Source organism: Vulpes lagopus, chromosome 5 (genome assembly GCF_018345385.1).
Source record: "Vulpes lagopus strain Blue_001 chromosome 5, ASM1834538v1, whole genome shotgun sequence".
Lineage (NCBI taxonomy): Eukaryota > Metazoa > Chordata > Mammalia > Carnivora > Canidae > Vulpes > Vulpes lagopus.
The window spans coordinates 80,238,576-80,266,500 of NC_054828.1; the positions used below are offsets into that span (position 1 = coordinate 80,238,576).

General features: G+C 46.7%; 1 protein-coding gene across 2 annotated transcripts; it reads right to left on the reverse strand.

Moving 5' to 3' along the window:
* Window positions 1–1,860: 1,860 nt before the first annotated feature.
* MAB21L3 (mab-21 like 3) lies at window positions 1,861–23,598 on the reverse strand. 2 transcript variants are annotated; one of them, XM_041754300.1, is made up of 7 exons: window positions 23,539–23,598; window positions 22,760–23,399; window positions 13,791–13,931; window positions 10,648–10,939; window positions 7,920–8,104; window positions 7,271–7,465; window positions 1,861–2,602 (listed from the first exon to the last, which is right to left on the reverse strand). In XM_041754300.1, the coding sequence occupies exons 2-7, from the start codon at window positions 22,805–22,807 to the stop codon at window positions 2,369–2,371; spliced, it is 1,095 nt and encodes a 364-aa protein (XP_041610234.1). In that variant the 5' UTR covers window positions 22,808–23,399; window positions 23,539–23,598; the 3' UTR covers window positions 1,861–2,368. The 2 variants fall into 2 exon arrangements, with proteins under 2 accessions (XP_041610234.1, XP_041610235.1); XM_041754301.1 differs by having other exon boundaries at window positions 22,760–23,005; window positions 23,539–23,573.
* Between the last annotated feature and the right edge of the window lie 4,327 nt (window positions 23,599–27,925).

Consider the following 27,925-nt stretch of genomic DNA (forward strand, 5'->3'; position numbering starts at 1 on the left):
TCAGTGACAATGGCTGACTACCAACCATTCCACTGTACAACAGTCCTGTGCCCAGAGTGGACATGAAAGCAAAGTCTTTTGGAGAATTAAAATTAAAAAACAAAACAAAAAAACAAAACAAAAAAACAAAACAAAAATAATAACTGACCAGAATCAGACTTTTCAGAGCCAGGCATTCTGTCCCTGCAAACAGAGCGAATCCACTACTCTCTCATGGGCTCCCTTTTGAAGTCCAAGCACAAGAAGACTTTAATTGTCGCCCAAAATGGCAGGAAAGGTCAGAGATTGAGCATCAGCTGGAATCCGCTGTCCCAGGTTCCCTTCCCCCAGAAGCCAGTTTTAAATTATGGGCTGAGGAGGGTGACACCTACCGGTCTCTGAGGGGTATGGGTGGGAAAGAGGCTCTTTCTACATGCGGTCCCCCACTGCCCTCTGCTGTGCAGCAGAGGGACACCCAGACACAGACAGGGAAAGACCTGCTGGAATCTGGGGAAGATGTCAGTCCTGCTGCTCTCCATTCACACGCGCACATTTCCAATCAATGGTCCAGTCAATTTTCACTTCTTGGCATTTGTACTTGCTTCAGCTATTTTCGTCACTAAAAAAAGATTATCTGCCACCTTCTCAAAAATGTCTCCAAAGGCCTGAGAATATGAATATTTGAAGGCAACGTTTGATGACTTAAGAAAATATTGGTTTGCTCATTTCATGTTTTCAAAAACTATAAACTTATCGTTATGTTTGAACGGATTTTTTTTTTGACATTTTAAAACCATGATTTTCTATGTGATAGCCCAGGCAAGGCCCCCCACCATTTGGTTACAGTATTTTTGTAAAAATATTTCATTTTCAAATGTGTTCTTTTAAAAAGTCAGTGTTCATGCTTTTAGAAATTTCAATGTTACATATTTGGGGAAAATGTTCTAAGGAATAAAGGATTCCTTTAAGTTGAGAAACATAAATAAATGCCAGCAGAAACGGATGACCACCCTAAGCACTGAGTTACTGGTCACTGTGCTGCATGGGATGTGTGGCCCTGTGGACTTTGGTGAAATGCAAAATGGGGCCTTACTGACTTTCGGTGCCTTGACTCTTGCATGGGTGCTTGGGGCTCCCTTTATGCTGCCCCTAGAATGGGCATTTAAAATGCAAGTCATAAATAAATAAACAAACAAAATGCAAATCAGATTACAACACCCTACTGCTCTGGGAGAGGCCATACGTCACACCTTTGACTTTAGAATAAAATAAATTCCTTGCCAGCTTTTCAAGGCTACAGGATCTGACTTACAGGCAGCCCCTCCAAGCCTGCCTTTACCCCGCTTCCCTTCCCCCTCTGCTGTTTGCAATTTCATCTTTCCAGGGGCTCTCTCGGGGCTCTCTTGCAATATTCCATTTAGTTTCCTTCAGGGCGCTTGCTACCATCTGTAAGAACCGTGTCTGTTTATCTGTTGTCCACTGCCTGTTTCCACATTTAGGCGTCACCCCCCAAAGGGTGCATCCTTTGTCCATTTGGCTCTGGGCTCTATTCCCTGGTGCCCAACTAGCACATATTTATGAGGGAGTGAGCGAGGGGGTGAAGTGAGCAAAGGCAGGTATTGAGAGGTGAGTGACACCAGATCATTCCATGTAGGTCATTGTTCGGAGTCCATTCCAAGAATACCTGGCCCCGGAGCACAAGGAAAGGGGAGCCACTGGCAAACGGAGATGCCCTTTCATCTTTGACCCACACTGGTCATCGAAACCACCCTCTCCCTACTTCGAGAACACCAGGGAAGCAGACAGAAGCAGAAGCCCCGAGCCACAGTCCGGGAGGGCTGGAGGGCAGCAGGGTCAACCCAGGCATACCGACGCAACCCATCAGATGCCATCATTTAATTGATTATGTGGTGTTGGCCGCTCCAGGAGGCAAACACCAGCTACCAACCAAGAACAACAGGCTCCCAGCCCTGCTCCGGGAAAGGCATGCTCACGGTTGCATTTTACAAACGGAACACTAGTAAGCCTGTGGCCAGAGGGCTGGAGAACCGCTCCGGGCCGTCTCCACCCTCTGCAGCAGACCTCAGGGCCTGAGCTGGGGTGGGGGTAGGGGGTAATACGTTCAGTGCTGTCATCAACTCAGAATTGGTGGCTTGGGGAAGCCTGATGACAGCTGTCCCCGAGGGAGGTAGCTCGTGAGGGCTGAGATACCTGCTTGGCTCCAGAGAGGCCTGGCCCAGAAATCTTGAGGGACAGTGTTCCTCTCTTAAGTGCTGCTGCTCAGGGCGCCCTGGGCCATATGCTGCTTCTCTCCCGGGCAGGATCCTACAGGGAAGGATGAGGTCGAGCGGGGAGCAAGGGTCTAAGAGCCTCCCAGGCCGCAGCAGCTTCAGGGCAGGCTGATCTGGGGGTTCTTCAGGAAGAGGGCCAGCTGCTGGGCCACGGCATCCAGTTCGCCCCAGTTGGCAGACCGGAAAAGATTGCTCTTTCGCACGAAGTAGTGCTTCAGGAAGTGCTGGCTCACGCACTTGTGCAGCTTCCTCACCAGGCGCAGGAAGGCTTTGCCGAAGACCTGCCAGTCCTTCAAGTGGGGATATTTCTCGCAAGTCCAAAAAAGCACCGTCTGTGGAAGGAAGAGGTGGCATCAGACATTGCACCGGGCACCAGAGGAGAGGATCTTCAGACACATCACCGAGCTCACAGGGCCTTGGAAGGAGGGAGGGAGTCACCCAGGGCAGGGAGGTTCGGCTGTGATTCTAGGATCCCCACCCGTGGAGGGCTCTCGGCCTTGTCCCACTGGTCTCCTGCGCTCCTTTGCTCATTGTCTCTCTGGCCACTGACATCTCCGGGGACCATCACTCTCCTTGAATCTGTGACCCCCCACCCTGGGCAGATCCCTCGCCTCCTTTACAGGGAAAATGGAAACCCTCATGACAGCAAACCAGACAGTTCTAGACAGTTTTGCCTACACGGGCATCTTCTTCTCTTCTCTGCTTGACCACATCACCTGGCTGGGGGAAGCCCATGCAGCGGGGGTGGGGGTGGGGGTCCCTCCTTCCAAGAGCTGTCTGTGACTGACTCCCTTCTTTCTTGCAGGCTCTTGAACTTGTTCTAAGCTCTCCTGCCCTACCCCCTGACGCAGGACGCATCTCCCTCCTAACTTCTCACCACTCTGCAAGTGCAGGCTTCTCAAATTATCTGTCGTCATTTCCTCTCCCCTGATTCTCACCTCAGTCCACTGCAACGTGGATTCTTTTGCCTTCAGGCCTCAGAAGCCACTGTCTGTAAGGTCCAACAATCTCCACATGGTTAAATCCAACAGGCCTCACCCGGCCCTGGGCTCACCTGACCTTCCAGCAGCATCGAATTCTCCCACTCACAGCCTCCCTCTTGAGCGCTTCTTCACTGGCTTCCAAGCCACTGTGCTCTCTGGATTTCTCCAGGCACTGCAGCCACTCCTTGGTATGGTATCCCCTTGACCTGCCTCAATCCTAGGGTTTTGGAGGCTCAGTTCCACTTGCTCTTTTTCTTTTGTGCTCACTTATTTCCTTCCTCAGTGGCTTGAATCCCCACCACACACACAGAAGTCACTCGCAATTTTCTTTCTCCAAGACAGACTTCTCCTCTGACCTCCTCACCTGCTATCTCCTGGAAATCTGAAAGTTATCTCCACCAACGTGTCCCAACTGAACTCATGGCCTGCCCCTCACCCCTCAAACCTGTAGTGTCTCCAGCTGCTTGGTCAGTCAGTCATGCAAGTCACGAGGTGGGAGTCACCCCTCCCTCACCAGCGTCATCAAGCCCCGCCAGTCCCCCAAAGTGGTTCTCAAATTGACACACATATGTTCATCTCCACTATCTTCTTCCCTTCCACCTCACCTGGACTTCCGCCCCCATTCTTGTCACCATCCTGTCACCACCCACGCCTCAGCCAATGTGATCTTTTTGAAATATAAATCTTTCTTCTTGTCTGTAATATCTTACAGCCTTCTTCTAGCTGGTTAACCAAAACCCACAATCCTTTGCACAGTGTGGTTTATAAGGTTTGGTCCCTGCGTTCCTCTCCAGCCTTGACTTGTCCTCATTCCTCCCTGGCTCTCTCCTTCCAGCCCCGCTGGCCACGGATCATGCTCTCTTCTACCACAGGGTGACTTCTTTCACGTCTGACTTCTGGTGCATGGAACATACTTCCTTCCCCAATTTGTCCAGGACACACTCATTCATCAGATCAAATTTCCCTATGATACCATTACACACTTTCTTCACAATGTACTTCTCAGAACACCAGTGATCACAGGAGTTGTCACCTCTGTATTTATTTGTGCAATCCCCTGCTGGGCTGTAAACTCCATGAAAGAAGAGGCAGATACCTATTTTAATAACTATCATGTCACTAGCACTCAGCTGAGGAGCTGGTCCACAACAGGTAGTCAAAAATGTTTATTGACTAAGTAAAAGAATTAATGTTATGATTTAGATGTTGAGCATTTTTAGAATATAGTCTTTACTAAAGAAGAAAATAACAGGGCAGCCCGGGTGCCTCAGTGGTTTAGCACCACCTTCAGCCCAGGGCCTGATCCTGGAGACCCGGGATCGAGTCCCACGTCGGCTCCCTGCATGGAGCCTGCTTCTCCGTCTGGTTGTGTCTCTGCCTCTCTTTCTCTCTCTCTCTCTTTGTGTGTCTCTCATGAATAAATAAATAAAAGCTTTAAAAAAAAAAAAAGAAGAAGAAGAAGAAAATAACAGTTTTAGGTTCACAGCAAGATCCGGAGTATGCTTTTAGATCACATCGTGCCAAGTAAATGAGTTGGAGATAATATCATGCTATCAAGAGTACCTAGACACAAAAAAGTGTTTTAATTTCTCCTGTTTTATCTCCCTAAGCATACCAAAGTGGTTAAGCCTCTTACAATCAAGCCCCTGTGCCTTTGAGTGAGTTTTAGGAATAAATAAACCAATGAAGGATGAGCTCTTGTTCGCATGAAGTTGCTTTGGGGGGAGAGCACTTGGGGGAGGAGGTGAGAACCTCATCAGACCGTGTCAGACTGAAGGTAGGGTGATGATGACTGGTACCTTCTTCCTGATGCCGTTTTGCAACCCAGTCTCTTCCACTTTCCCCTGACTGAAGGCTTGGCAAGGATCCCTTACACTCCAGACATCATCCGGGATGGTATCTAATGCCACATTGTCACCAGCCATGTCCATCCCAGTGTCTAAATGTGAGGGCATCCTGCCCTTGGACCAAGGATGGAAGGCTAAAACAGGCAGCTAGTACCACTTCTCTCTGTCCTGTCCTAACACATAACCCCCCTTTTACAATACCCACTCTTGAGAATGCACAATTCTATGCCTTGTTGGTGAGTTAGGGAGAACAGAAACAGAGTACATTTAAGGAGTTACCCTAAAGCCCTCCAGTGATTGAGAAGTTACCGGAATAAAAGTAAACCCTTGGGTGTAACGCAGTTTTGACAGTAGTCAAGGGCTGGGAGGCCTGTGGTGGCCCTATTCAATCTTGTCTAAAATATTCACATCACTTAATATGTTTCCATCCATCTTAATTGCAAGACAATGAAGTCAATGGTTAAGATCATTAAGTTCAATACAAGGTAGAATGGAACTCGCTTCTCAACTCTGACTTTTCCTAGTGTAGCCTGTAGAAAGGCACGCAAGCAAAAAGCCAAACCCTCAGAATGAATTAGAGTCTCAGGAAGTACATACCCTCAGTCCAGAACAGGTGGGTGTTTTTAGGGGAACATGCGTGACCACATGTCGGGAATGTTGAAACTCTAGAGAAAGGCCCCAGTACAGGCAGAGAGACATTCACAGATTCTCAGGCAGGTCAAGGAGGGCAGGCTACGAGGAAAGAGAAGAAAGCAAAGCAAAGCCTCCTGTCTCCGGGGGGGAACAAAGTTGAATATGACGTGAAAGCGTTCACTCACTTGCTCAACAAATATTTATTGAGTAACTATACATGGCACTGGGAGAGATACTAAGGGTTCAGTAGTGGTTGCCCCTAAATAGCTTACATTGGAGCTGGAAGAGTAATACGGGGCCAGCAGATGATGGTCCCCTGAACAAGAGGGGTACAAGCAGGAGCCTGCAAAGGAGGCACCACACAGACAGGTGCCCTGTGCTCACCTGTGTGGAAGGTCAGGGAGAAGGAGCGAAGCTCTCAGGCAGACACTAGCTAGGCTTGGCCTGTGCTGTCTCTATGTCTGCCACCTCGCAACCTCGGTGTGTGTGTCACACGGCATGTTTCAGGAATGTCCAGGTCACTATGTGCAGAAGAGGAGTTGAGGGTGTGATGGAAGGCCACCTCCCCAGGGGGACTCCCCAGATGTCCCAGCCCAGGTCAGATTCTGCTGCTCTGGGTCCTCACAGAACGACACTCCCGTCCTCCATGGGGCTCCCCACGCTGTGTGATTCCATATGCACCAGGGGGACCATCTGACCCTCTGTCTCCTCTGTGACATAAGCTCCAAGGGATCAGGAACCGCTCCTGCGTTCGCCTACCTGTACCTCCAGGGGCAGGACATACAGCGCAAGCTGGAGCCAGTGTCAGGCCCCAGCTGAGTGAGTAAAGGCAAGGCAGGCATGAATGTACACTCTTGGGTTTCGGGCAAGAGGAGCAGGTGCTGCCAAGGGAGGGGAAATCTTTGCCTGAGGATTTGAGACCCGGAAGTTCAGGTCTGCAGCCATGCTCATGGGACGATCACCACTTCCGGGTAGGCCTCCCTGCCCCCCCCCCCCCCCACTGAGCAGCAGTGGCCGCACCCAGCTAGAGTGGGGACCCAGGGAGCCCTAACACCGGGGGGAACATGAATTCACCTGAGGCTCAAGCCATTTGCAAGATTTCTCCAGGCCCCAGGCTTCTCAAGAGATGGGGGTGCAGATGCGTTATAAACCAGGGCTGAACCTCAGCAGGGTTTCTGGCACATAGCGGGCATTTGGGCATTCGTGTTGGTTTGTTGAGGGAAAGAAGAGGAGGGGAGGGACGGAGAGAGAAGAAAAAGAGGAAACAACAAAAGGAAAGAGGGCGAGCAGGGCAGGGAAGAGGCAGACGCCATTCCTGGGCAGGGCTGTCGTGGGCACACCTATGGCCCGGGGTTCTAGATCTCAGCAGTTAGTGGGGACTCATGGGAGAGCCAATATGGACACTAGGGCCCCCTCTAGAATCTGTCACATGGACACACACACACACACACACACACCCCTGTTTGTGAGTGGCTCTGACCAGGCCCTGCAGGGCGCGCAGAGACCACTTACCCATACCCAGGGCACATCCGCTCACCTGCAGATGGTGGGACGTGATGACAGGCCTCTTTCCCGGACACCAGACATCCTCCTTCACCTGCCTCAGGGCCTGGAGACACTTCCTGCGGCAACCCCCGTCCTCATCCAGCTGCTCCAGCAGCACCTGCTCGGCCTGCAGGAAGCTCAGCTGCCAGTGATAATTGGAACAGGCCAATAGGGCAAACCCAAACGACTGGGGGAAGAGAAGAACATGGGGAACATTGAGAAGGATGACGCTTGCCAGAGTAGAGAGCCGTCTCAGAAGCCATGCGCTGCTCTGCGGCAGTGGGGGAGCCTGCTACCAGGCAGGCAGTACCTCCCGTGTGGGGATGTGCAAGGAGGCTCAGGGCAAACCCCTTTCCTGGCACACAGTGAACTGGAAAGACTGTGCCCACTTTCTCTCGGGCACTGGTTCTCCAAGTTGAGCCTGGAGAGCTTGTTAAAACAGATTGCTGGGCCCTGCCCACCAGCTCTCCCTGGGGGGGTCCAGAGCAGGGCCTGGGACTCTGCATCTCTGACAGGCTCTCAGGGGTCACTGCAGATTCTGAGGATCACACCTGGGGAACCACTGATCTGGTGAAACCTCATTTTTCCTTCCAAAGCTGGCTGACAGTGACGCTGTGAGCTGGGCCCCGGCCCACTGATACCTTGATGCACTCCACTCTCTGTCGGGAAGGCCAGCGCTTCAGACAGGGAGGCCACCGAGCTTTCTCAGACCAGGCCGTGGGGATCTCCACTGCGGGGACCAGCTCTAGTTCCACCTGACACGTGGGCGTTTCCACGGCAACCCAAACTGCAGCTGCAGCGTGGTGTGGGAGCATGCTGACCTTACCTGGCGGGAAGCGACAAAGAGGCGATGAGAAGAGGAAGCCTGGCTCAGCGCCCACGTCCTAAGGAGGAATCCGGGAGCCACAGCTGTGAGCAGCTCCTTGCAGGTGATGGGGCAACTTTCACAGGCCGGAAACACCCCAAAGGTGGGGTGTCTATGGCAAAACTAGACAATTAGCTGAGTAAATATTGGTAGAAATGTTGCTAGAAAACCTCATTGTTGGTGCATGTTGCTTTTCCCTTTCTCCCCCACCCCCGAAGCTTTTATGGCACTTTTTCTTTTAAAGTAATAGATTCTTTTCAGAAGGCTCAATGGAAGAGGCAGAGAAGACAAAGAAAAGATGGAGTATTTGCTAGTAAAAATGAAATCCAGCCATTCTTCTGTGCCCCCTCCATTCTGCTCAGATGTCCTGACCTTGTCAGCCTCCGTCCCCTGACTTCATTCACTGGCCTCTAGTGGAGCTCGGCTTAACCCGTCCCTCCCCTGCCGCCCAGGCTCTCTGATGGCATTGTTTCCACTATCCATTAAGCTAGCCTAGCCTCAGGTGTATTTGTCATCCCAAGCCCTTGCAATTATAGAATACTTCAAAGTGTGTCATAGCCACTGGCTGAAAGGCTCGAATGAGTGGAAAGAAGCCCTGCTGCCTCTTCCAAGCTGGCAAAGAGAGGGAGAGAAGATAAATGCATCTGGGAGCATCTTCCAGCTCCTGTACTAGAATTCGTTGCTAATCTGTTCCCCCTTCTTTCAAAAGATACGCAGTAGTTTTGTTTGTTTGCCTTCATTACAGATAAAAAGGATGAGCTGTCTTGAATCAGGATCTGTTCTTTTTCTCTTGTTTGCTCAGAGAAGAAAATGGAAGCTTGCTCATTAATCACGTTAAGCTATTCAAAAGGAAAACATTCCTCTCCTTGGCTGGGGTGCGATAAAGAGCTTACTGTCTGCAGCTCATCAGAGCTGCCCAGACAGGAACATGACGACGTCTGGCACCCTGGCATTATTTACTGAAAGCATCTCATCAACCTGGCCCGTTTGCAAGCCCTCATTTGCACTTTCACTATTACCAGTGTTTGGAAGTGAAGAGGTCAGCACATGCTGGAACCAGCCTGCCCCACCACACCCTGCTTCTGCCCTGGCTCAGCTCACTCGATGCATGACCTCAACCTCGGTCATGCATGATAGCTCCTCTCTCTCAACCTCAGTGTTCTCATCCGTAAAAAAAGGTAGAAAAATAACTGACTCTCCAGGGTTGCTATGCGCATGACATTTTCCACGAAAGCATCCTTTATGTGGTAAAAACTCATTAAACACGGGCTAATTCCATTATGGGACCTTTCAGAACAGTTCAGACAGTCCAGACAAGTAAAAGTACATTTTCAGATCCTTTTCTTTCTACACACGTGGGATTGCCTCTTGGTCGGTGCTCTGGTTTTTCCCTTCATTATCCAGCGCAGGGATTTTTTTACAACTCTGTGTAGAGGTAGAGGTAGTACAATTTATTTTGTCAACTTCCCTTTGTTTTTGATATTATGTCTACTTACTTTCTTTCACACAGCCCCTATGGCAGTGGACACCGTTATGCATATTTCTTTCTAATCTGTAGGAATATATTTCTAGACCTGGAATTGGTGAATTGTCAACTGAAGCACTTTATAAAAATAAAAACAGACTGATTGCCCTTTAAAAAGTAGGCACCAATTTACACTTCCAAAAACAATGCATGAAAAGGCCTTTTGTACCACACTCAACCCTACACTGAGCATGATCACATTTTTTCATCTCTGTCAATCTATTGGCTGTTTTAATGCGCATTGCTTGAAATATATGTTAGATGGAATTTTTTTCCCCACTTTTTTACTACTACGTGTTTATATTCTTTTTCTGTGAGTCATTTTTCTGGTCATTATTTCTATTGGCTGGCTCCTACTCTTACTGGTTTACAACTACTCTTTTATAATTAAGAAAATTAGCAACTTTTTACCCAGTATGAAATACACATTTTTATTCTGTGTGAACAAAATGTGTGTGTGCCCGTGTGTGCACATATGCCACATGTTGGTATACGGTTTAAGATTTTGGGATTATCAAATTTATCGGTTCTTTATGGCTTCTCAATTTTGTGTTTTGGCACAAATCAGTGGTTTCCAAATGCGGCATCTCAATACACCAGGGTACTGCAGTCAGTTGGAGGGTGTTATAGGAATGTGCTAATACCAAAGATCTGTAGTTTGTGAATAATTTGCTTTTTAAAACGTGTAGCCAAGTTTTTAAATTAACATCCGGGAACTGGTGCATAACCGAAAGCCCATCATTTCTCTGCTGGGGCAATAATCCACGGAAATCCAAGTGGATGTTATATGGATTCCATTCTTCAGCGTCAAAGCAGAAAAAAGAGCTAACTCATATCGTGAGGAGTGAACAGATATAAGGAGCACATGGGGATTATCTTAATTTAAGGGCATGAGCTTCCGGTCTCACCTAAGCAGAGGTTTTTTAAAGCAAAAGGGAAATGCCAGAAATTGTCCTTGTACTTTTCTTGATCAGCTCACCTGAGAGACGACAGGTTCCAATTGCATTTTCTACCAGCTTCCGGAACACCTGGAGGACCTTGGCAGGCACGATATCTCCCTCTATGTTCACATCTGCCTTGTGCCACTGCCACAGGCTCTTCATAAACTGCTCCACCTCCAGCCACTGCTGCAGGCCCTCCGGGTCCTGCAAGGGGCAGGAAAGCCTGGTGCCCTGCAGGGTGTAGTACCGCCAGCGCTGCTCCCTGGCCTCCCTGTACCCAGCCAGGCCCTTCACTGGGACAGTGACGAGGAACTGGCTGGGGGCCAACACCTGGCATCAAGAAAGTAGAGAGGAGTGTGAGTTCATGGACTTGGGAGGTAACATAAATCCTCAGGGAGCCAACCAGTTGAACCAAGGAGCTCAGTGAACTACTCAACCCTCAGCAATGCGCCAAGATGGACAGAGAGCTGCACCTGCCTGCCTGTTGCAGGAGGATTCCATCTTTGTTCTGCCACTAACCACTGTCATGCTTCAGGCAGATGAGTAAATTCATTGAGTCCTTTGTGTAAGGAATCTGCAAGGGAAAGAGTGAACCTGACCTGAGACTCTAGAGGGCACCTAACGTCTAGGGGGAGAAGAGAAAGCAGGGAAAGGAAATAGCATACAGGGAGCTCAACACATACAAAGCACTGCAATTCTCATGCATTAGACTAGGTGGTCTTCCCAGCTACGTGGTGAGGCGGGCTTTGTTAACATTTCCCAGATGAGGAACCTAAGGCTCAGAGGGGCTCTGAGATCTCCTGGGGACACACAGCCAGTAAGTGGTAGAGCACGAATGTGGGCTTAAGCCCTCTGATGGCTTCTTCAGTGGCTGTTTCCGATGCTGGGATGGCTCTTAGTCAAGGAGGAGTGATCTGGATTGGGTAAGGGAAGGGATGGGAGGAGATGAAAGGATTCTGCAAAATATCTCCCTTTCTTTTTGCCTGATCTGATGACTCATGGCCAGTATTGATGATCGGTCTTATAAAATCACAGGTGAAACGAAAAGCAGTTGTTGAGACCACATAAACCTTTGAGACGATTCTGAATTTAATGGAATAAAGCACACAATCAGCATCTCCCTACTCCATTTCTACAGGTACCAGTTAAGTAGAGGCCAGGCTGAAAATGGTCAGGCCAACAGTCCAAAGGATAGAACAAATTGGCCAGCAATGTGCCAGCCCCAGGGGGAGCTTGACCTTTGGCCACATCACGCGGCAGCCCACACCATACTGCACTTTTTCCCATCAGTGAAATATGGGAGCTACATGAAACCAGTGAGCTATACCCTGGAAGAGCCACCTCCTTTTCATGGAAAGTTCTGAACATGGTATTTGGTTAACTTTTGCTCAGGGCCTGTCATTGGCCAGTTCACAGGTCAACACCAAACTCTGCCTCATTGTCAGAGAACAGCAGTGTGATGCTTTAGATAATGGATCCACATGACTTCTGGTGCCAACAGAAAGGTGGTGGGATTAAAAAAAGGGAACAAATTTAAACATTAGCACTCAAAATCAATACATTATTTGAACTCACTTAATTGTAAATTCAAGTGCATGACTGTTATGTTAATAGTCACATAAATGATGCTTAATTGATAGTTGGTGAATTTGGTCCAAGATAAAAGCAATTTTTATATGCCCCACTCCAATTATTTTCAAAATTTAATATGCAGGACGTGATGTATATAAATGTGAGATATATTTTAACCTATGAATTCTAAGTGAGGCCACAGAAGGAAATTTCCTCAGATATAATTCTAGGAAAAGTGGTGTTGTGGGGCCACTGGGTGGCTCAGTTCGGGTCATGATCAAGTCATGATCCCAGAGTCCTGGGATGGAGCCCTATGTCCTCTGGCTCCCTGCTCAGTGGGGAGTCTGCTTCTCCCTCTGCCTCTGTCCCTATCCCTGCTCATGCCCTTTCTCTCTCACTCTGCTCTCTCTTTCAAATAAATAAAAATCCTTTTTTTTAAAAAAAGTGATGTTATGTTTCTGCTCCTAGTCACTGGTCTCTATTGGTCTAATGCAGTTTAGAAGAGTGATAGAAGTGGGCAAACGATATTGTCATATGTCAGGATTCAATCTAAGTTTTAGAATTTTCACCCTGGGTGAATTTCCCATAATCTGTGCTCTGTCCCCAAATCCACAGGTCCCAGAATCTTGTGGGTGGTCCTTATGCCCAACGACCTTGGAATGTTCTAGACCAGCAAGGGTCTTCAGTTCAGGGACTATTTCTTTTACTCATTCATTCATTCATTCATTCATTCACTGAAGTTGAATGTCTACATGGGCCACACACCATGCACTGGGTGCTAGCAATGGAGCACTCAATAAGCATGATCTTTGCAGTCAAGGGGCTTGTAATCATGTGTGAGAGATAGGGCATGAATACATATTTAATACAAGTGAAAGGGGTTCTCGTGTGCCAGAAGAAAAAGTGAGATAGAGGAGCATAGGAACTTAGAATGACCCAGAGTCCTACTTCCCTCAGCTCTGAGAGGCAACGAGTCAAGTCTGCTCCACAAGGTTGTTTGCAGGCGTGAGGGAGGCCATTTCTGCAAGAACAGCATGGCCCACACAGCAGGGCTGCAGGAAAGCTGGCTGTCATGCTTGGCCTGGTGGCTTAGAGTCCTGTCTGCAGCAAGGACAGGGGTTGCGAAGCTGCCCCTGCAGTTTCTAAGGGCCTCTTCCACTTCTTCCTTCCCCCACCTGCAACCCATAGACTCTCTCTTTCAGCAATCTTCTCACCAATGCCTCCAGTTCCCTCTCCCCAGCCTCCAGTCTACTAAGCAGGTGCTGCCTAAATGAATGTGTGCTTGACTAAACTTTAGTTAATACGGCACAACGCGCTTAGAATCAGAAGCCCCGGGCTGAGTTCTGGCTGTAGTGCCAAATGGGACATGCTCGGGTTATCTGACTTCTCGAAGCCTCCATTCTATCATCCGTAAAGTAGGAACGTGGAGGCTCACATGACACAGCACCTACCGAGCAAGTGTGTAGGTGGTAAATACTCAGAGGACCTATGGAACATGAAGGATTATTGGTACTCTGGGTGGTGTGTCGCCTGTGGCACACCGAGACCTGCCCTCCCACACTCCCTGGCTCCCTGGGTGGCTCTTACAGAATGAGTGAGACCTGCTTACCTTAATGTTCCCATTGTATGTGTCAGAATAAGGCACGGCCTGGAATCGAATGTCTTGGTGGCTGATTTCTGTGGTCAGATGGTGGACAACCCTCTGCACTTCCTCCACAATCTGGGAGATCCGCTGGCGCCTCAAGCCCACCTGGGTGTGAGGGGATCAGCATAGGTGGTCACTCCCAGGTGCAGGGCCCAGGACCTGGCACAAGGACATCACCAGACAGGCCCGGTGGTGGGCAACCACAGGAGTCCGTTCAGATGAGCCTGCCCTCCCAAGAAGCCCAGGGGACATGCACCAAGGTGTGATGGCACTTGCTGGTGGCATGGTGTCCTCCTCAGATATAGAAACATTCATCTAGCATTTATCTAGTACCGAAATGTGGTGAGTGCTGGAGCACATGGTGAACATGAAAAAAGCAAACAAGATAGACTTGTCCTCATATAGACAGGAAACGTGTGTGTGTGTGTGTGTGTGTGTGTACACGTACGTGCATAAACACATACATATACGTATGTATGCACACACGCGTATGTGTTTGTATAACCTAACATCAGGTATGATAAATCCCATGAAGATTAAGCAGTTTGACATGTGGAATCATGCCACAGGTGGTTTTCATGCTTTTTTGTCCATAAAGGATGGCTCTCTTCACCCTTTCTTTGCTGCTAGACCCACAAGAAAAGGTGCGCATTTATGTTCCTTCAGGTTCCACATTGCAAGTTCCCAAGAAACGGAATTACTGCCAGAAAATTGAGCACCAACATTATATACCTTTACAGCTACTCAAGGTTTAGGGAAAAGAGGTGTTCATGGGGGACACGTAGGAACTTTTAGTAAGCTCAGGAGAGTTAGAAAGATCCAAGTGAAGAAGAAATGGGAAGAGTCTGTAAGTGTTTTCTGAAATGGAGGGCCTCCATTCTGTTGCTGAGGTGGCACCTGCAGACTGGTGCCAAGACAAGTGCTCCGCCCTTGGAAAGGCTGCTAAGCCTGGCCAGGAACTGATGGGAAGCAATATCTGATATATCTAAATGCAGTGGCCACTGTGAACCTTTATATCCTCTCTGAGTTTTGTATAATGGCTGTTTCTAAGTATTCTCAAGTGGTTTAAGGCACCCATACATTAGTCAAGAAAAAAAGTCCAAGTCAAAGAGAATTCCAGCTGTTTTTCTAAACTAACTCATCAGCTATTCTAGTCACCTGAGACTTCATACCTTCTACCATGGTTGGAAAGGTTGGAAAGGTTGTCCATCAACAACCATAGATGGACATAGGACACAAATGTGCATATGCACACATGCTGTTTGTCACAGGAGTAAGGTGTGTCATATATCAAGTTAATTCATTAATACACATTTATGTAGCACCTCTGTGTGCCAGGTACTCTGTGACATGCTGGGACATGGCAATGAATAACACAGACATAGCCACGGCTTACTAGAGTAGGGAAGACAAGTGTAAGTACTGAATATAAGCATGAGGGCCATAATAGGGAAGTGCAGGGTGCCTCTGGGTATACAACAGGGCAGGTGGCCTAGTCTGAAGCCTGAGACATATTTTAAAGGTACCTATTCCCCACACAGGGGATATTTTTGAAAAACAAATACCTTCCAGATGCCTAGGAGTAACAAGAAACACAAGACAACGTCCCTGATCTTAAGGGATTACAATCTCATGGGAAATACATGATATACATGAAATAGTCTTTCAAAATCCATGCACCTTATGTGACCTTAGATATTATGATCATGTCTATATAGGCTTTTAACACCATCTTCTTGCCTCCAGCAGCCACCCACTACTCTCCATACGTCCACCTACTATATTCATCATGGGAGAAGGGATCCAGGGCATCATTCTTGAGCATTTGTAAACTATCAAGATTCTGCATCTTCCAGAGTGTCCACATGGAAGAGAAAAGGTGGTCACAGACGGAGAAAACTATTTGCTCTGTCAGAAATAAAGGAGAATACATTTAGCAGCCCATGATGAAGGGTCTCCTGCAGGGTAGGACTTCGTTGTGTTCTGGTTCAACTCCATTCGATCAATTTTGTTGAACAATTTATGCCAGGTTCTGTGTGTACATGTTGTCAAGAGGTTTACAGCTGATAGGACAGAGCAAGACAAATAAACTGGAAATTAAAGTCACAGCAATCTAATGCTGGGTATAGGTATGTACAGGATGCTATGGGTACACAGAAAAGGGAAATTTCATCTAGTCTGGAGGCAGGGGGCCCCTTCCTAGAAGCATAGTGTAGAGGAGTTATAGCTTGAAAGATTAGTAGGAGTTAGCTAGAAAGGGAAGGATGTGAAGGTCATTCTAGAAAGAGCGAATGGCTGATATCTAGTATGAGGAGCACAAGAGGGAGGATTGTAATGGTTTCCTTTATTACTGGGGAAGGGATTGCCTTGTAGGAGAACGGCAGAATGGGAGAAGCAGGAAGAGGTCTTAAAAACGATGGAAGAAAAATTTCAAGAACAGAATCAACAGTAAGTGGCTGAGTGAGATAGGGCCCCCAAAATGTCCACAGCGTTTGGCAAGTAGAACAGGATCAATGTGTTCAGGGAAGGGACAGGCATAAAGCCAGATTGCAGTGGGTTAAGAGTAAGTGGGAGGTGAGCAAGAGTAAGCAACTCCTCCAGGAAGTCTGGCCAGAGAAGGGGAGAAACAAAACAGGAACACCAACAGGTTTTTTTCAAAATGACACACAGGTTTGAACACGTTTAAATGCTGAGAGAAAAGAACCAGTGGGGAAGGAAGAGGCAGCAGAGAGCAAAACCACTGAGTAAGGGTTTCCCCGCCAGGGAGTCGTGCAAATCCAGGAACTGGTGAGCAATTCACCTTGGTGCATCAGAAGGAAAAAAGGACAGGAGCAAACACAGATAAAAGAGTCAAAGTGCAGGAATCAGAGAGATTTCTTGTCTGAGGACTGTTTTATTTGCAGAGTAGGAGACAAGACATTGTACTATGAGTAAGGAGGAGAGAAAAACATGGGGGACTCCAGGGCGACAGACTTTGGAAATCACATCTCTAAGGAAGAGAGGCTGTTCAGGCACATGTGGGATGACTGCCAGGCAGTCCCAAGACTCAGCTGTGGGGGGGTCCACGGAGCTGGGGCATATTGATGGGCTCAGTTGTAAGGTGTCCTCCATACCTCAACGTCCAAGGGGAACAACGGAGGTGCCAAGGTTAGGCCTGCTGCACAACACCTGGAAAAGGATAAAGGAATCGGGGAAGGTTTCTGGGGCGGGCCATGGTTCCCAGCTGGGGGAAGAGAATGGATAAAGTCACTTAGTAGATTAGGGAACACCGGACAAGTTCCAGGACCCGAGGTCTAACCAGGAACAGTGGGAGAAAGTAATGTAAGGCTAACTGGAGAGACCCCTGCAGTCAGAAAATAATATTCTCAAATAGCTAATTTCTTAGCCTGTGTTGAGGGCTAAGGCTCAGCCACGATTCCTCCACTGATTTGAGTTCATAGAACTCGAATATCAGTAACACGGTGGTAACTCCACCTGCATATACATTTTGCTGAGTCGATAAACTAATCGACTCAGCAAAGGGGAAGAGAGAGAGGGAGAGAGAATCTGAAGCAGGCTCTACACCCAGCAAGGAGCTGGACAAGGGGCTTGGTCTCAGGACCTGAGCCAAAACCAAGAGTTGATGCTTAACTGCCCAAACCACCCAGGGACCCTGACACTGTCAAATAAATTTTAACTGATAAAAGCTCAAGAGAAAATGTATGCGCATGTGCATGGACACACACATGATGAGTAGCTGATCGAAAAAATTCTCCACTGTGAATCTTTTCTACAAATGGCCCTCACTTGATGGTGACATTTTCTTACTGGGCAGAACAAGGCAGTTCACACACTCCCTAGAAGGCACCTGTAATCCCTCACTCACCATGCATCTTTATGACCTGTTTTGATTTCTGAAAGTGAAAAATCAGAATAAGGGAATACTTTTCTGGGCTGAGAGCCATAAATTCTGGTTTAGATCTCCTTTATCCATTACTACCACTGCAATTGTGACTCAGGGGCTTAGAGCTTGAAGAGACCTCAGAAGCCATCTTGTCTGGTGTCACCTTACCAGAGGCCAGAGCGATGGGTGGTTGTCCTAATGTGACACTGGTAGTCAGCAGTAGAACTAGTCCTAAAGTCCAGGTTCCCTCACTGCTCTTTCTGTCCCACTGAGCGGGACCCTTAAGTAGATGCTCCAGAAGCAATACCTACTTTTATCCTCTTCCTGAACCTACCCATGCCCTCTATTTGAATTGAAGTCCAGGCTCATGAAATAACAGATCCAAAGTCTCATTTATTTGGGCATCACTGACTGTTCTGTTCAGGCCAACATAGTAGGGGATGGGCTGTGGGGCTCAATCAGAGCTGTGGGGAAGAGCCTTGCTTTGGACACCCCCCTGCCCATGCCAGCGCTTGGGAGGGAGTCGACTGGGAGTCTCTTCCCTGCAGGTGATGAGCTGCTCCTTCCTCACATATCTCTGGCTATACTTCCTGCAGCCAATTCTTTTCTTTTCTTTTATTTCTTTTTTTAAGATTTTATTTGTTTGACAGAGAGTGGGAGAGAGAGAGAGAGTGAGAGAGAGAGCGCGCGCGCGTGCACAAGCAGGGGGAGCTGCAGGCAGAGGGAGAGGGAGAAGCAGGCCCCCACAGAGCAGGGAACCTAATGCAAGGCTTCATCCCAGGACCCAGGGATCATGACCTGAGCGCCCCCCAGGCGCCACCTGGAGTCAGTTCTTACCTCTACACACTTCTGTGGAGTATGTGCTCTTCAGCAGCCCCAGAAGGGACTCAGGCTCAAGGTTTCCCAGGCTCTGACCCACAGACCACTAGTCACGCCCTTGGTGTCAATCACAACCCAGAAACCCCAGGTGGCTTCCCTCCACTCCTCCTGACCACAGCCTAGCAGAGGTAGGGCAAAAAGATTCCATTTCAGGGTGTGGAAAAGCAGGGAATGGGGCCTGAGGCAGCTTTATGGGGAGTGGTGTTGGGGAAAGAAGGAGGTGCCACCACACGCAGAGACTCATGGCAGGCAGGAGCCCAGAAGAATTTCATGTCAGTCCAACCTCAGGAAGAACCCAGCGGCAGCCTTGAGGCAACCCCAACACCAGACCCATTTTGTAGTGTAGCTTTGAAACACATGTAAGGGGGAAATAGGGTCCTTTAAGAAGAAGGAATCAAGGTACATTCAGTCCAAACATGACCTCAGTGCCTGCCTGAGTTTCACATGCCCCCTCTGCTGCAGATTAGGTCGGTGAACATAGGAGTGCATTTCTTTTTAAAAGGCTTCATAAAAAAAAAAAAAAGGCTTCATTTGCGGGGACATCTGGGTGGCTCAATGGTTGAGCATCTGCCTTTGGCTCAGGTCATGATCTTGGGATCAAGTCCTACATCGGGCTCCCCGCAGGGAACCTGATTCTCCCTCTGCCTGTGTCTCTGCCTCTCTCTGTGTGTCTCTCATGAATAAATAAATAAAATCTTAAAAAAAAAAAAAAGGCTGCATTGTGGATGGGACAAAGCATGAGCAGAAATGCATCAGATGAAGTTAGTCGGACACATGATGCTGGATGTGTAGTTCCGTCCTCTCATTCTCCCTTGGGTCGCACTGACCCTGGAAAGTGATGCTACACTTCCTGGCGTGCAGATTCAGGTACTCTAATGCAGCAGGGTTTCTGCAAACAGAGTCATCAGAGGCCCCATGAAGGGTGCCATGCATTTTCTGCAGGCTTCCTCTCTCTGGGGCAAGTGCACCTGCCCATACACACGTACACAGCCCCGCCCCAGGCCACTTTCCTCCTCCCCAGCCACAGCAGTCAGCAGCTGTTGCCCCACCCTCTTTGCTACTATTAATAGCTCAAGTTCAGAACAATTTACTGTTTCAAATGTAAATGAGTGAGAATTCAAGGTTATTGCCTATAATAACACCATTCTGATTCACTCGCATTCCGACCTGCTTTCTCCAGACAGGTAGAGGGGCGGTGCTAAGGAACATGTCGGGAATGTCACACAGGTCTGGCCACATCATAAGCATGTGCCCTGTGAGACTGTCACCCACCATGAGTGTCCCTGGAAAACCGAGATGGAAAGCCGAGAACTTCCTGTCAGACGTCAGGAAGTCAGATATTTAATTCTGGAATTGCATGAAATTCAATCAAGTTTAAAAAAAAAAAACAAAAAAACAGGACCAGCACCATCTCTGTCTTCCAGGGTTAATGATCTTAAAAGGATGGAGATGTAGGTGCTACATACAGGTGAGATAGGAAGCCTTCCACCATCAATCTCCATCTTCTCAGACCCATTCTTCCCTGAGCCAGATGCTAGGGCCCTGCAGATTGTGCATGACTCCACAGAAACCACAGCGACAGTTGCACTATGGAGCTGAGACAGGAGGGACACTTCCTGAGAGCTAGCTCCCTTGAGCTGTCCAGCAATCCTGCAGGGTGGGTGCTATGATTATCCCCATTTTTCACAGGAGGAAACACAAGTTCACAATGTGTAAGTACTTCGCTCTGGGTCTCTCCAGAGTCAGTAAGTCCCGCAATGGGGATCTGTGTTGGGCACTGCCCATGCCTGGCAGCCCATGTTCATAACCACTGCACGGCTCTGCCTCCCCAGGGACAAGGCTGCAGGGCATGAACCCACACTGACTGCTTGAATGGGGTTCCCTCAGCCTGGAAGGCCTCTGCCGTACTCATCCACCTGTTCAAACCCCCTGTGCCCTCTGGAGCTTGGTCTCCACTCCTCTAGCTGTGCAATGCCTCCTGCATGAGAGCTAACACTCCTCTGCTCTCCCCTAGCACCATGTGGGAATCTCTGTTGTAGCCCTTGTGGTTGGCCATGTGTTATAGTAAGCATTTTCCTGTCTGCACAAGGAACATCCTCCTTTTGCCCTCAGAGTTATGTGCAAAATCTGCAGGTAGGATAGGGCCATCCTTAAAGATACCCTAAACTACATTTTTCCTCTCAGTTAGCAGGCCACATCCCAGATTTGTGTGTTGGGCACAGTGTTTTGCACAAAGCATGTGCTCAGTGTGTTTGTGGAGATACAGAGGGTTTAGTAGAGCAAATATGGCTTTGGAGTAGAACAGAATTTTCTTACTGACACCTCAGCACTTTCACTATCCAGCTGCGTGACTCTGGACAAGTTATTTAATCTACAAGAGTCCATTTCCTCCTCTGTAAAAATGGAGAGATTGTGCACATGGTGCATGGTTGCTGACAGATTAAATGAGATGTTGCCCGGGCCTCAACCTGCCAGCACCTTTTTCACTATTCTTGTATTATCTTCAATGAATCCTAAAGATATTCTGACCATACATGTACAAAGATACTGGGTGAATATCAAGGGCAATGATGACATTCAAGACATTATTGTCCCCTCCAAAAACTTAGAAAGAATAAAACAATATTTAAATTGTCACTTGAGATAATAATAGGAAAGGTGTCAAAAGTCAATATACAAGTGATTGCCAAATAAATATTGTTAGTAATAATTATGATGGGAGTTCATAGGGAAGCCAAAACATTCTGTGCTAGGGTGTCAGGAAAATCTTTCTTGATAAAGTAAGCTCTGAGCTGAGTTTGAAGGATGAATCTGAGCCAGGGAAATGGAGAAGAGAGAGGCTGTCTCCCCTGGTAGAGGAGAGAAGGGGAGCTTGGGACTTAGACCTCCTCAGGGCCTAGAACTTGTGAGTCAGGATTGGCAGCCTCACCACATACAGGGACAGAGCGGGGACACACATGAGAGGAAGGGTGGAAGGGGGTGGATGTCAGACCCAGGAGTGCCGTGGCTCCCAGAGAACCCATGAGCACATTCTCTGTTGAACAAACAGCCCCAGCCCACAGTTGCCAGGCAAGAAACTGGGACCTGTGGCTGTCAGGTATTCTGATGTTTCCCTTTTTCCAGAGAAGATGAAACTCTGGATTTCTGTGCAAGATCCCACTATTTTGAAATGTTTGTAACAAATTTGAAGCAATTTAAAAATATTCTGCAGGCCAAAGAAAACCTGTGCACAGGCTGGTTCAATGTGTAGAGCACTGTTAAGAATCTCTGCTATTGGAGATGCAGGGAAACATGGAAATAAAGTATTACTTGGATGCCAGACTGAAAAACGTGGACTTTTTTCTTTCAGAAAACACAGGTCCATGGGGAAAATGCCTGGCAGCCTCCCTTCCATTTAGAATAGCCCCAAAAAGGGAAAATATGGGACGTCACTTTGTTGGCTATAATTTTTATTATTGTAAGTGTCCCCTATTTATCTAAGTAGTTTGCTTAAGAAATCAACTTTACTTATCACTGTGATAATGAACTCTACTTTGTTTACTTGGGAAGGCATGTCCCTAAAACTTAGACAAATCCCTAACCTTAGTTTTAGTTTTACAGGTGGCTCTGGGCCTTAATAGCTTCATCAGTAAATGGAAAGCCTTAATTAAGTGAGATCATATTTAAGGGGCCTTCAAGTTGTAACGTTCCAAGAGTCTCTGCCTCTCTACAGAAGAAATTCAGTTAACTGTTAATTGATGTGATAAATATGATATCTATTTTTAAATTGAGCACTTTTAGAGTTTCTGAAAGGCATTCTTAATCCCATTTACTCTTTTTCTAAGGCCCTATTATCACCCCCATTTTACAGAGAAGAAAGCTGAAGCTCTGGCAGGGTAAGTGCCTTGTTGGTGACAATACCCAGTATAAGCGGCAGAGCCAGAGTTCCAACCCACGTTCTAACTTTCTGTTCCCGTTTAACTTTCTATACCCAACGTGCCTCTGGCACTTAGAACCTTAGAGAGAAGATGAAAATAAGGTAAGTCCCTAAACACTCTTATGAGTGATGGTCTTGGGTTCCTGAGGAGCATTTCATGTATCTTTGGAAGCAGTCTGAAATCCCTTCTGAATCCAGGCTGGTGGAGTGGGAGGGAGCCAGGTGGGAACGTGGGAGAGCAGTACTTGTCCTTACCTTATTCAGGAGGCATTCTTCCAAGTCTCCTGCAGTTGGGGATTTCATGACTTCTTGGTCAGCCCCCAGTGGAGCAGCAACGTCTTGGTTTGTCCGTCAGTGGAGGACAGTATTTGCAGGTTGATTTCCCAAGAATGTTAGTCTCAGTGCTAAATTTCTTTGAGGATGTATACATGGACCAGAGACTGGTCTTTCCAATTCTTCCCTCCAGCTCTCATTTCCAAATCGGGAGCATCCAACTGTCATCTTTCAGAAAATTATTTTTTAAAAAAAGAATTTAAAAAGAGTTGATGGAATTGAAACTGAATTGGAGTCCAACCTAATAGGACTCGATTAAGCTCTATTGTCGGGTGCTTTGACTGAAGGGCAATATTCCAAGTTGTATTTCCCATTCAAATATTTAAAAGCTCCATTCGAGATAGAAACGCTCTGTAGTTGGCTTCTTCTCCACCTTTTTAAGCTCTTGTCTTAATGCTAGATGCATCCTGGAGCCCGGTATCTTATATCTCCTTGTTCTTATCCTGTTGACAGTAAATATTCCTTGCCCTCCAATCCAGAAAATCCCGCAGATTGATTTACCTTCTTTACCATAAACAAATAGGGAACTGCCAAACAACCAGTCAGGCACCCATCATTCTGCCTGAAAACAAGCAGGTCCAGGTCTCATCAAATCAGGGCACAATAATTTGCATGTGGAAAAGCGTGCACACACACACACACACATGCACACACACACAGGCATATCCAGAAAGGGCAGGACCAGGGACCCTTCTGCTCACCTGCTGAACTTTAAACATAATTTACCTCTTCCTGCTTGAAAGCTGGCAGTAAAAATAAAGTCAGTGTAAACAGGCCCCTTGAGAGTCAAGGAAACACTCTTGTCTGGTTTTGCCAGCAAAACCATGTTGGAAAACAGCTCAGGCAGTAAATTCCCAGTCTGGCTGGCTGGGGCTAGTTTTATTACAGAAAAAAAAAAAAAAAAAAAAATTTCACAATGGCCTGATCTCCCTGAAGCTGGTAAACATCAGAGACTGCTATCAGATGATCTAAAGAAATTACAGTGCTTCTGGGAGCCCAGCTCACTTCTGGGCAATGCTCTGAGTAAATGCCTTTCCAAACCCACCTCTGAGAGCTCAGAAACGGTGTTGGTTCCCCTGGCCACTCAGCTCTCTGTAACCACAGTATTTGCATATCTCCCCGCTCTGCCCAGACTAAAAGCCTCACCTGAGCCACACCAGAGCTCCCTGCTCCACCCACCTCATTAATCCCAGTGTTCACGCCAGCTTCTATAGGTCCCTTTTGTGCAATATTGTTGTATATTGAAATATTCTATGTAAATATTGTAAAGCTACCCTTCCACAAAACTGCCTTGACTTTCCATTTTCTTCTATTTGTAATTCAGAGTTTCCTTCATTTGATATCAGATGCTCCCAAACATTTCAGAATCTTCTCTTGACCTAACCACTCGTCAGTTTTTCACAAACAGAACATGAGGCTGCCTCTGAATTTCCGACAACTCAGGATTCCCTCTCCACCTTCTTTTTGGCTTCATCAAAGTCCTCCTGGTTTCTCCCATGAGCTCTTGTTTTTGTCTTTACTTCTGCTTCATTACAATCATTAACTTGGGATCCCCTGTCCTCTGGTGGGCCTCTCTTACAGTTCTAATTTTCCCCAGATGCCTATCAACCAGATGCACAAATTTGCATCATTCTCTACCTGTGGCTGCCCTATTTGCTCCAGCGTGGCCACAAATCAGAATGTTGAAACTGCATTTCTCTCACTAGGGCTCAGTGATGCTTCCCAGATGTGAACCAGGGGAACAACCAGTAGGCCAACTGTAGAGCCTGGGAGAAGGAAGAAGTCTGTGTTCCAGCCTCATTTTACCTGGATGTCATACCTGGCAAACAAGGGGTTATATAAGCACAACCTGTTCCTTACTCTCTGATAGAGTTCTCCATGGCAAAGCTTCCAATATATAGGGCAGTTCAACAGTGCAGACCCTCTGACGGATTGGCAAAGAGGACCCTTCTTTGTAGATAGAGATCTCTGGCTAAGTGGCTTTTGGATTAGCAAATATTTATTGAGCAACAGTCTGCCTAAGGCACTATGCTGGGCCACAGAGAAGGATTCAAAGTTAACTCAGATTCTCCTCCTTTCTTGGGAAATAAATATCCTCATTTCTCATGACTCATGCCAAATACAAGTATGAACATGCAAACCAGCTTTGGCTCAATTTCTATTGTGAGGACCAAGGAGTTATTTTTTAAAGTCAGTTTAGCAAGGTATTCAAAACCCTAAACCAACAATAGGAAAGTCCTAGGAAGACAATGTCACCCCTGATTTACCAACAGAAGTGTTTGCTATTGATTTACCTAATGGCTGCAATTTTCATTCCAAGAAGGGTTGGCTTGATCCAAATCAATCTTAAATACACAAATTTGTTACAGTTCACCAAGATTACAAACTCTGATGTATTTTTCAAAAACTTCCTTTAATCCTACGGTGACTCAAAGCTGACAGCTCCGAGGACCTGATAGAGACAATTGTCCATGCTCTGAGGAAGCCCCCAGCAGTGAAGAAGGCGGTGACTCTATCTGTTCTATATCCCCACTATGGTCCAGTACCTAACACATAATTGACATTCAATAGTGGTGAAAATTTGATTGCATTATAGATGAAATGATATTCTCAAATATAAGATATTTGGAGATACACAAGATCACTTTATAGGGCACCTGGGTAGTTCAGCCTGTTAAGTCCCTGCTTTCGGCTCAGGTCATGATTCCAGAGTCCTGGGATAGAGCTCTGAATTGGGGCTCCTTCTCTCTCTCTCCCTCTGCCATTCCCCCTTCTTGTGCTTTCTGGCTCTATCTTTCTGGCAAATAAATAAATAAAATATTTTTTTAAAAGATCACTTTATAAAGTGTAAGTTTAATTTCATATATGAACGTATGACCTTTTAAATTACTATCATCTTTTATAAAAAGGCCTGAAATAAAAGAACTTAGCATAGTACCTGTCACATGATAGGATTTCAACAAATATTTGTTTTCACACTTCATTTTCTTCCCTGGGGGGGGGTTGGGGAATCCTTCTTTTAATGTATCTGACTAACTGTCCTGGTCTTATCTCATGGGTAGGATCTTTCATTGGGTTGGTCCTTGGAGTCCCATCAGAAAGCTAGTCTCCTTTCCTGTTATACCAGAAATGGCAACTGAGGTCATCCGAATTTGATCTTTGTGTAGGTCCAGAGGTAGAAGAGCCCCAATTCAAACACCTACATAGGTTGGGCAGGTAATAAAATAAATCAGTATAGAGCAGAACAATGGAAAGGGGTGGGGCCTATGGTGGACTCAAGAATATATTCCCTATCTAGGGAGGATACTCTAGGGAGTGTGTGTGTGTATTAAACAACACTGCACTATCAAATACTGGATAATACAAAACCCACCCTTGTACTCTATATTCCTGTATTACTAATATCATTGAAGTCCTCTGAAAGGTCATTGACATCTTCTCTGGACCTTACATAAGCAATGCTCTCTGCTTGGGTACTCCCTTCTACCACCTTCCCTCTTCACTAGGCCAACTCATATACAGATCTTCTCTAATTCTTAAGGCTGAGTAGGGGACTCTATGTAGTGCTCCTAGACCACTTGCTGGTTTACTTGTATCTATCACATGTTGTATTGTATGCTCCTCAAAGGGAAAGTACTTACACCTACATAGAGTGGGTGCTCAATAAATATCTGCAGAATGAATGAATGAGCAAACATCTGAATAAATGAGGGTGGCCCCTTTTCTCATTCTTCAGTCTAATCTCATCCTACCCATAGGCCTAAGATAAAGTGAGAAAAGTAGAAGGTAAATAATGAATAAATGTTCATTGGTTCGCTTGGGAGCACCATTAACAAAAACAGGGGATCAGATAATTTCCCTTTTAAAAGCTGATTTCAGGGACGCCTGGGTGGCTCAGTGGTTGAGCGTCTTGCCTTTGGCTCAGGGCGTGATCCTGAGGTCCTGGGATCGAGTCCCGCATCAGGCTCCCCAAAGGGAGCCTGCCCCTACCTCTGCCTATGTCTCTGCCTCTCTCTGTGTGTCTCTCATGAATAAATAAATAAACTCTTAAAAAAAAAAAAAAAAAGCTGACTTCAACTCAGAAAGAGCCAAGCAACAGGATAAGATGTTTGCAACTGAAAGAAGCTACTATTTATAGCCTAAAAGTCTCAGGACTGCTGAAAAACTGCCCAATAATTAGAAGATGCCATGTGGATCTTGGAATCCAAACACCCATGTGTCTGTAAAAGTAACGGCTCCATCTGGCCATGTCAATAAAAAGTACATTACTTCTTAGCTGCAATTATTATCATAATACATCCAGAAAGAGGAGAAGTTTTCCAATATCAGCCTGAAGGGAGAAAACATATGTTTACTTAACATCAATGACTCTATCACTTGTATCACCCATGATCAAAGGAAATAGTGAGGAATAATTAGTGCTGTCAACTCCAGCTTTTTATACAGCAAAGACAACCTATTTTAGTTACAAAATAGTATATACTAAATGATTCCAGTTTGGGCTCGAGGAAAGGAAAGGAGACTATCTAGAAATGTTTTCCTCTCTCCATGTGTCCACCCATCTATATTTCTGTACACTGGAATGTCATTCTGGATTTTCCTCATTCAAAGGGCCCATGCTGAAAGGCAACCCAGAAACTTATTTTCAACAGAGACCAGTTGTTGATGTAATAAAACTCCTGTTATGGCTTAGATGATGATCTATTTTCAAATTAAATAGTAAAGAATGTTTCCATTTTCATATCTCCCTGCCTGGTAAGTGGAGCTCTGTATTTTCATCAGAAAATTTTCCTTAAGTCAGTGTACAGCTTCCTTCTCTCTGGGCTGAGTCACGTGAAGCTGGCATATTTTTCAGTTGACACAACAGAGAACACACTGAGAGTGAGGGAAGTGTTGAAGGAAGAAGACATTTGGTTTTATTAACTGGTTACACCATGAAGTTAAACTGGTAACTTTATCAGGTGTGTATCTCAGTTTCTGCCATGACTGAGTTAGGAGGTAGCAGGACATATGGGATAGGAGGGATCAATTGCTGCTAGTTCTTGGTCACACAGTGGACTGCTTTCTCCCCCACCCACCCTCGCTTGC

Bases quoted from the DNA above. Each gene is read 5' to 3' on its own strand.
- MAB21L3 (XM_041754300.1), bottom strand. From the start codon at position 22,807: ATGAAATCCCCAACTGCAGGAGACTTGGAAGAATGCCTCCTGAATAAG. The intron at 8,105-10,647 runs GTGAGCTGATCA...GCTTCCCGCCAG, and splicing joins TGGAACCTGTCGTCTCTCAG to GTAAGGTCAGCATGCTCCCA. The intron at 2,603-7,270 runs GTGAGCGGATGT...TTCCTTCCACAG, and splicing joins TCACGTCCCACCATCTGCAG to ACGGTGCTTTTTTGGACTTG.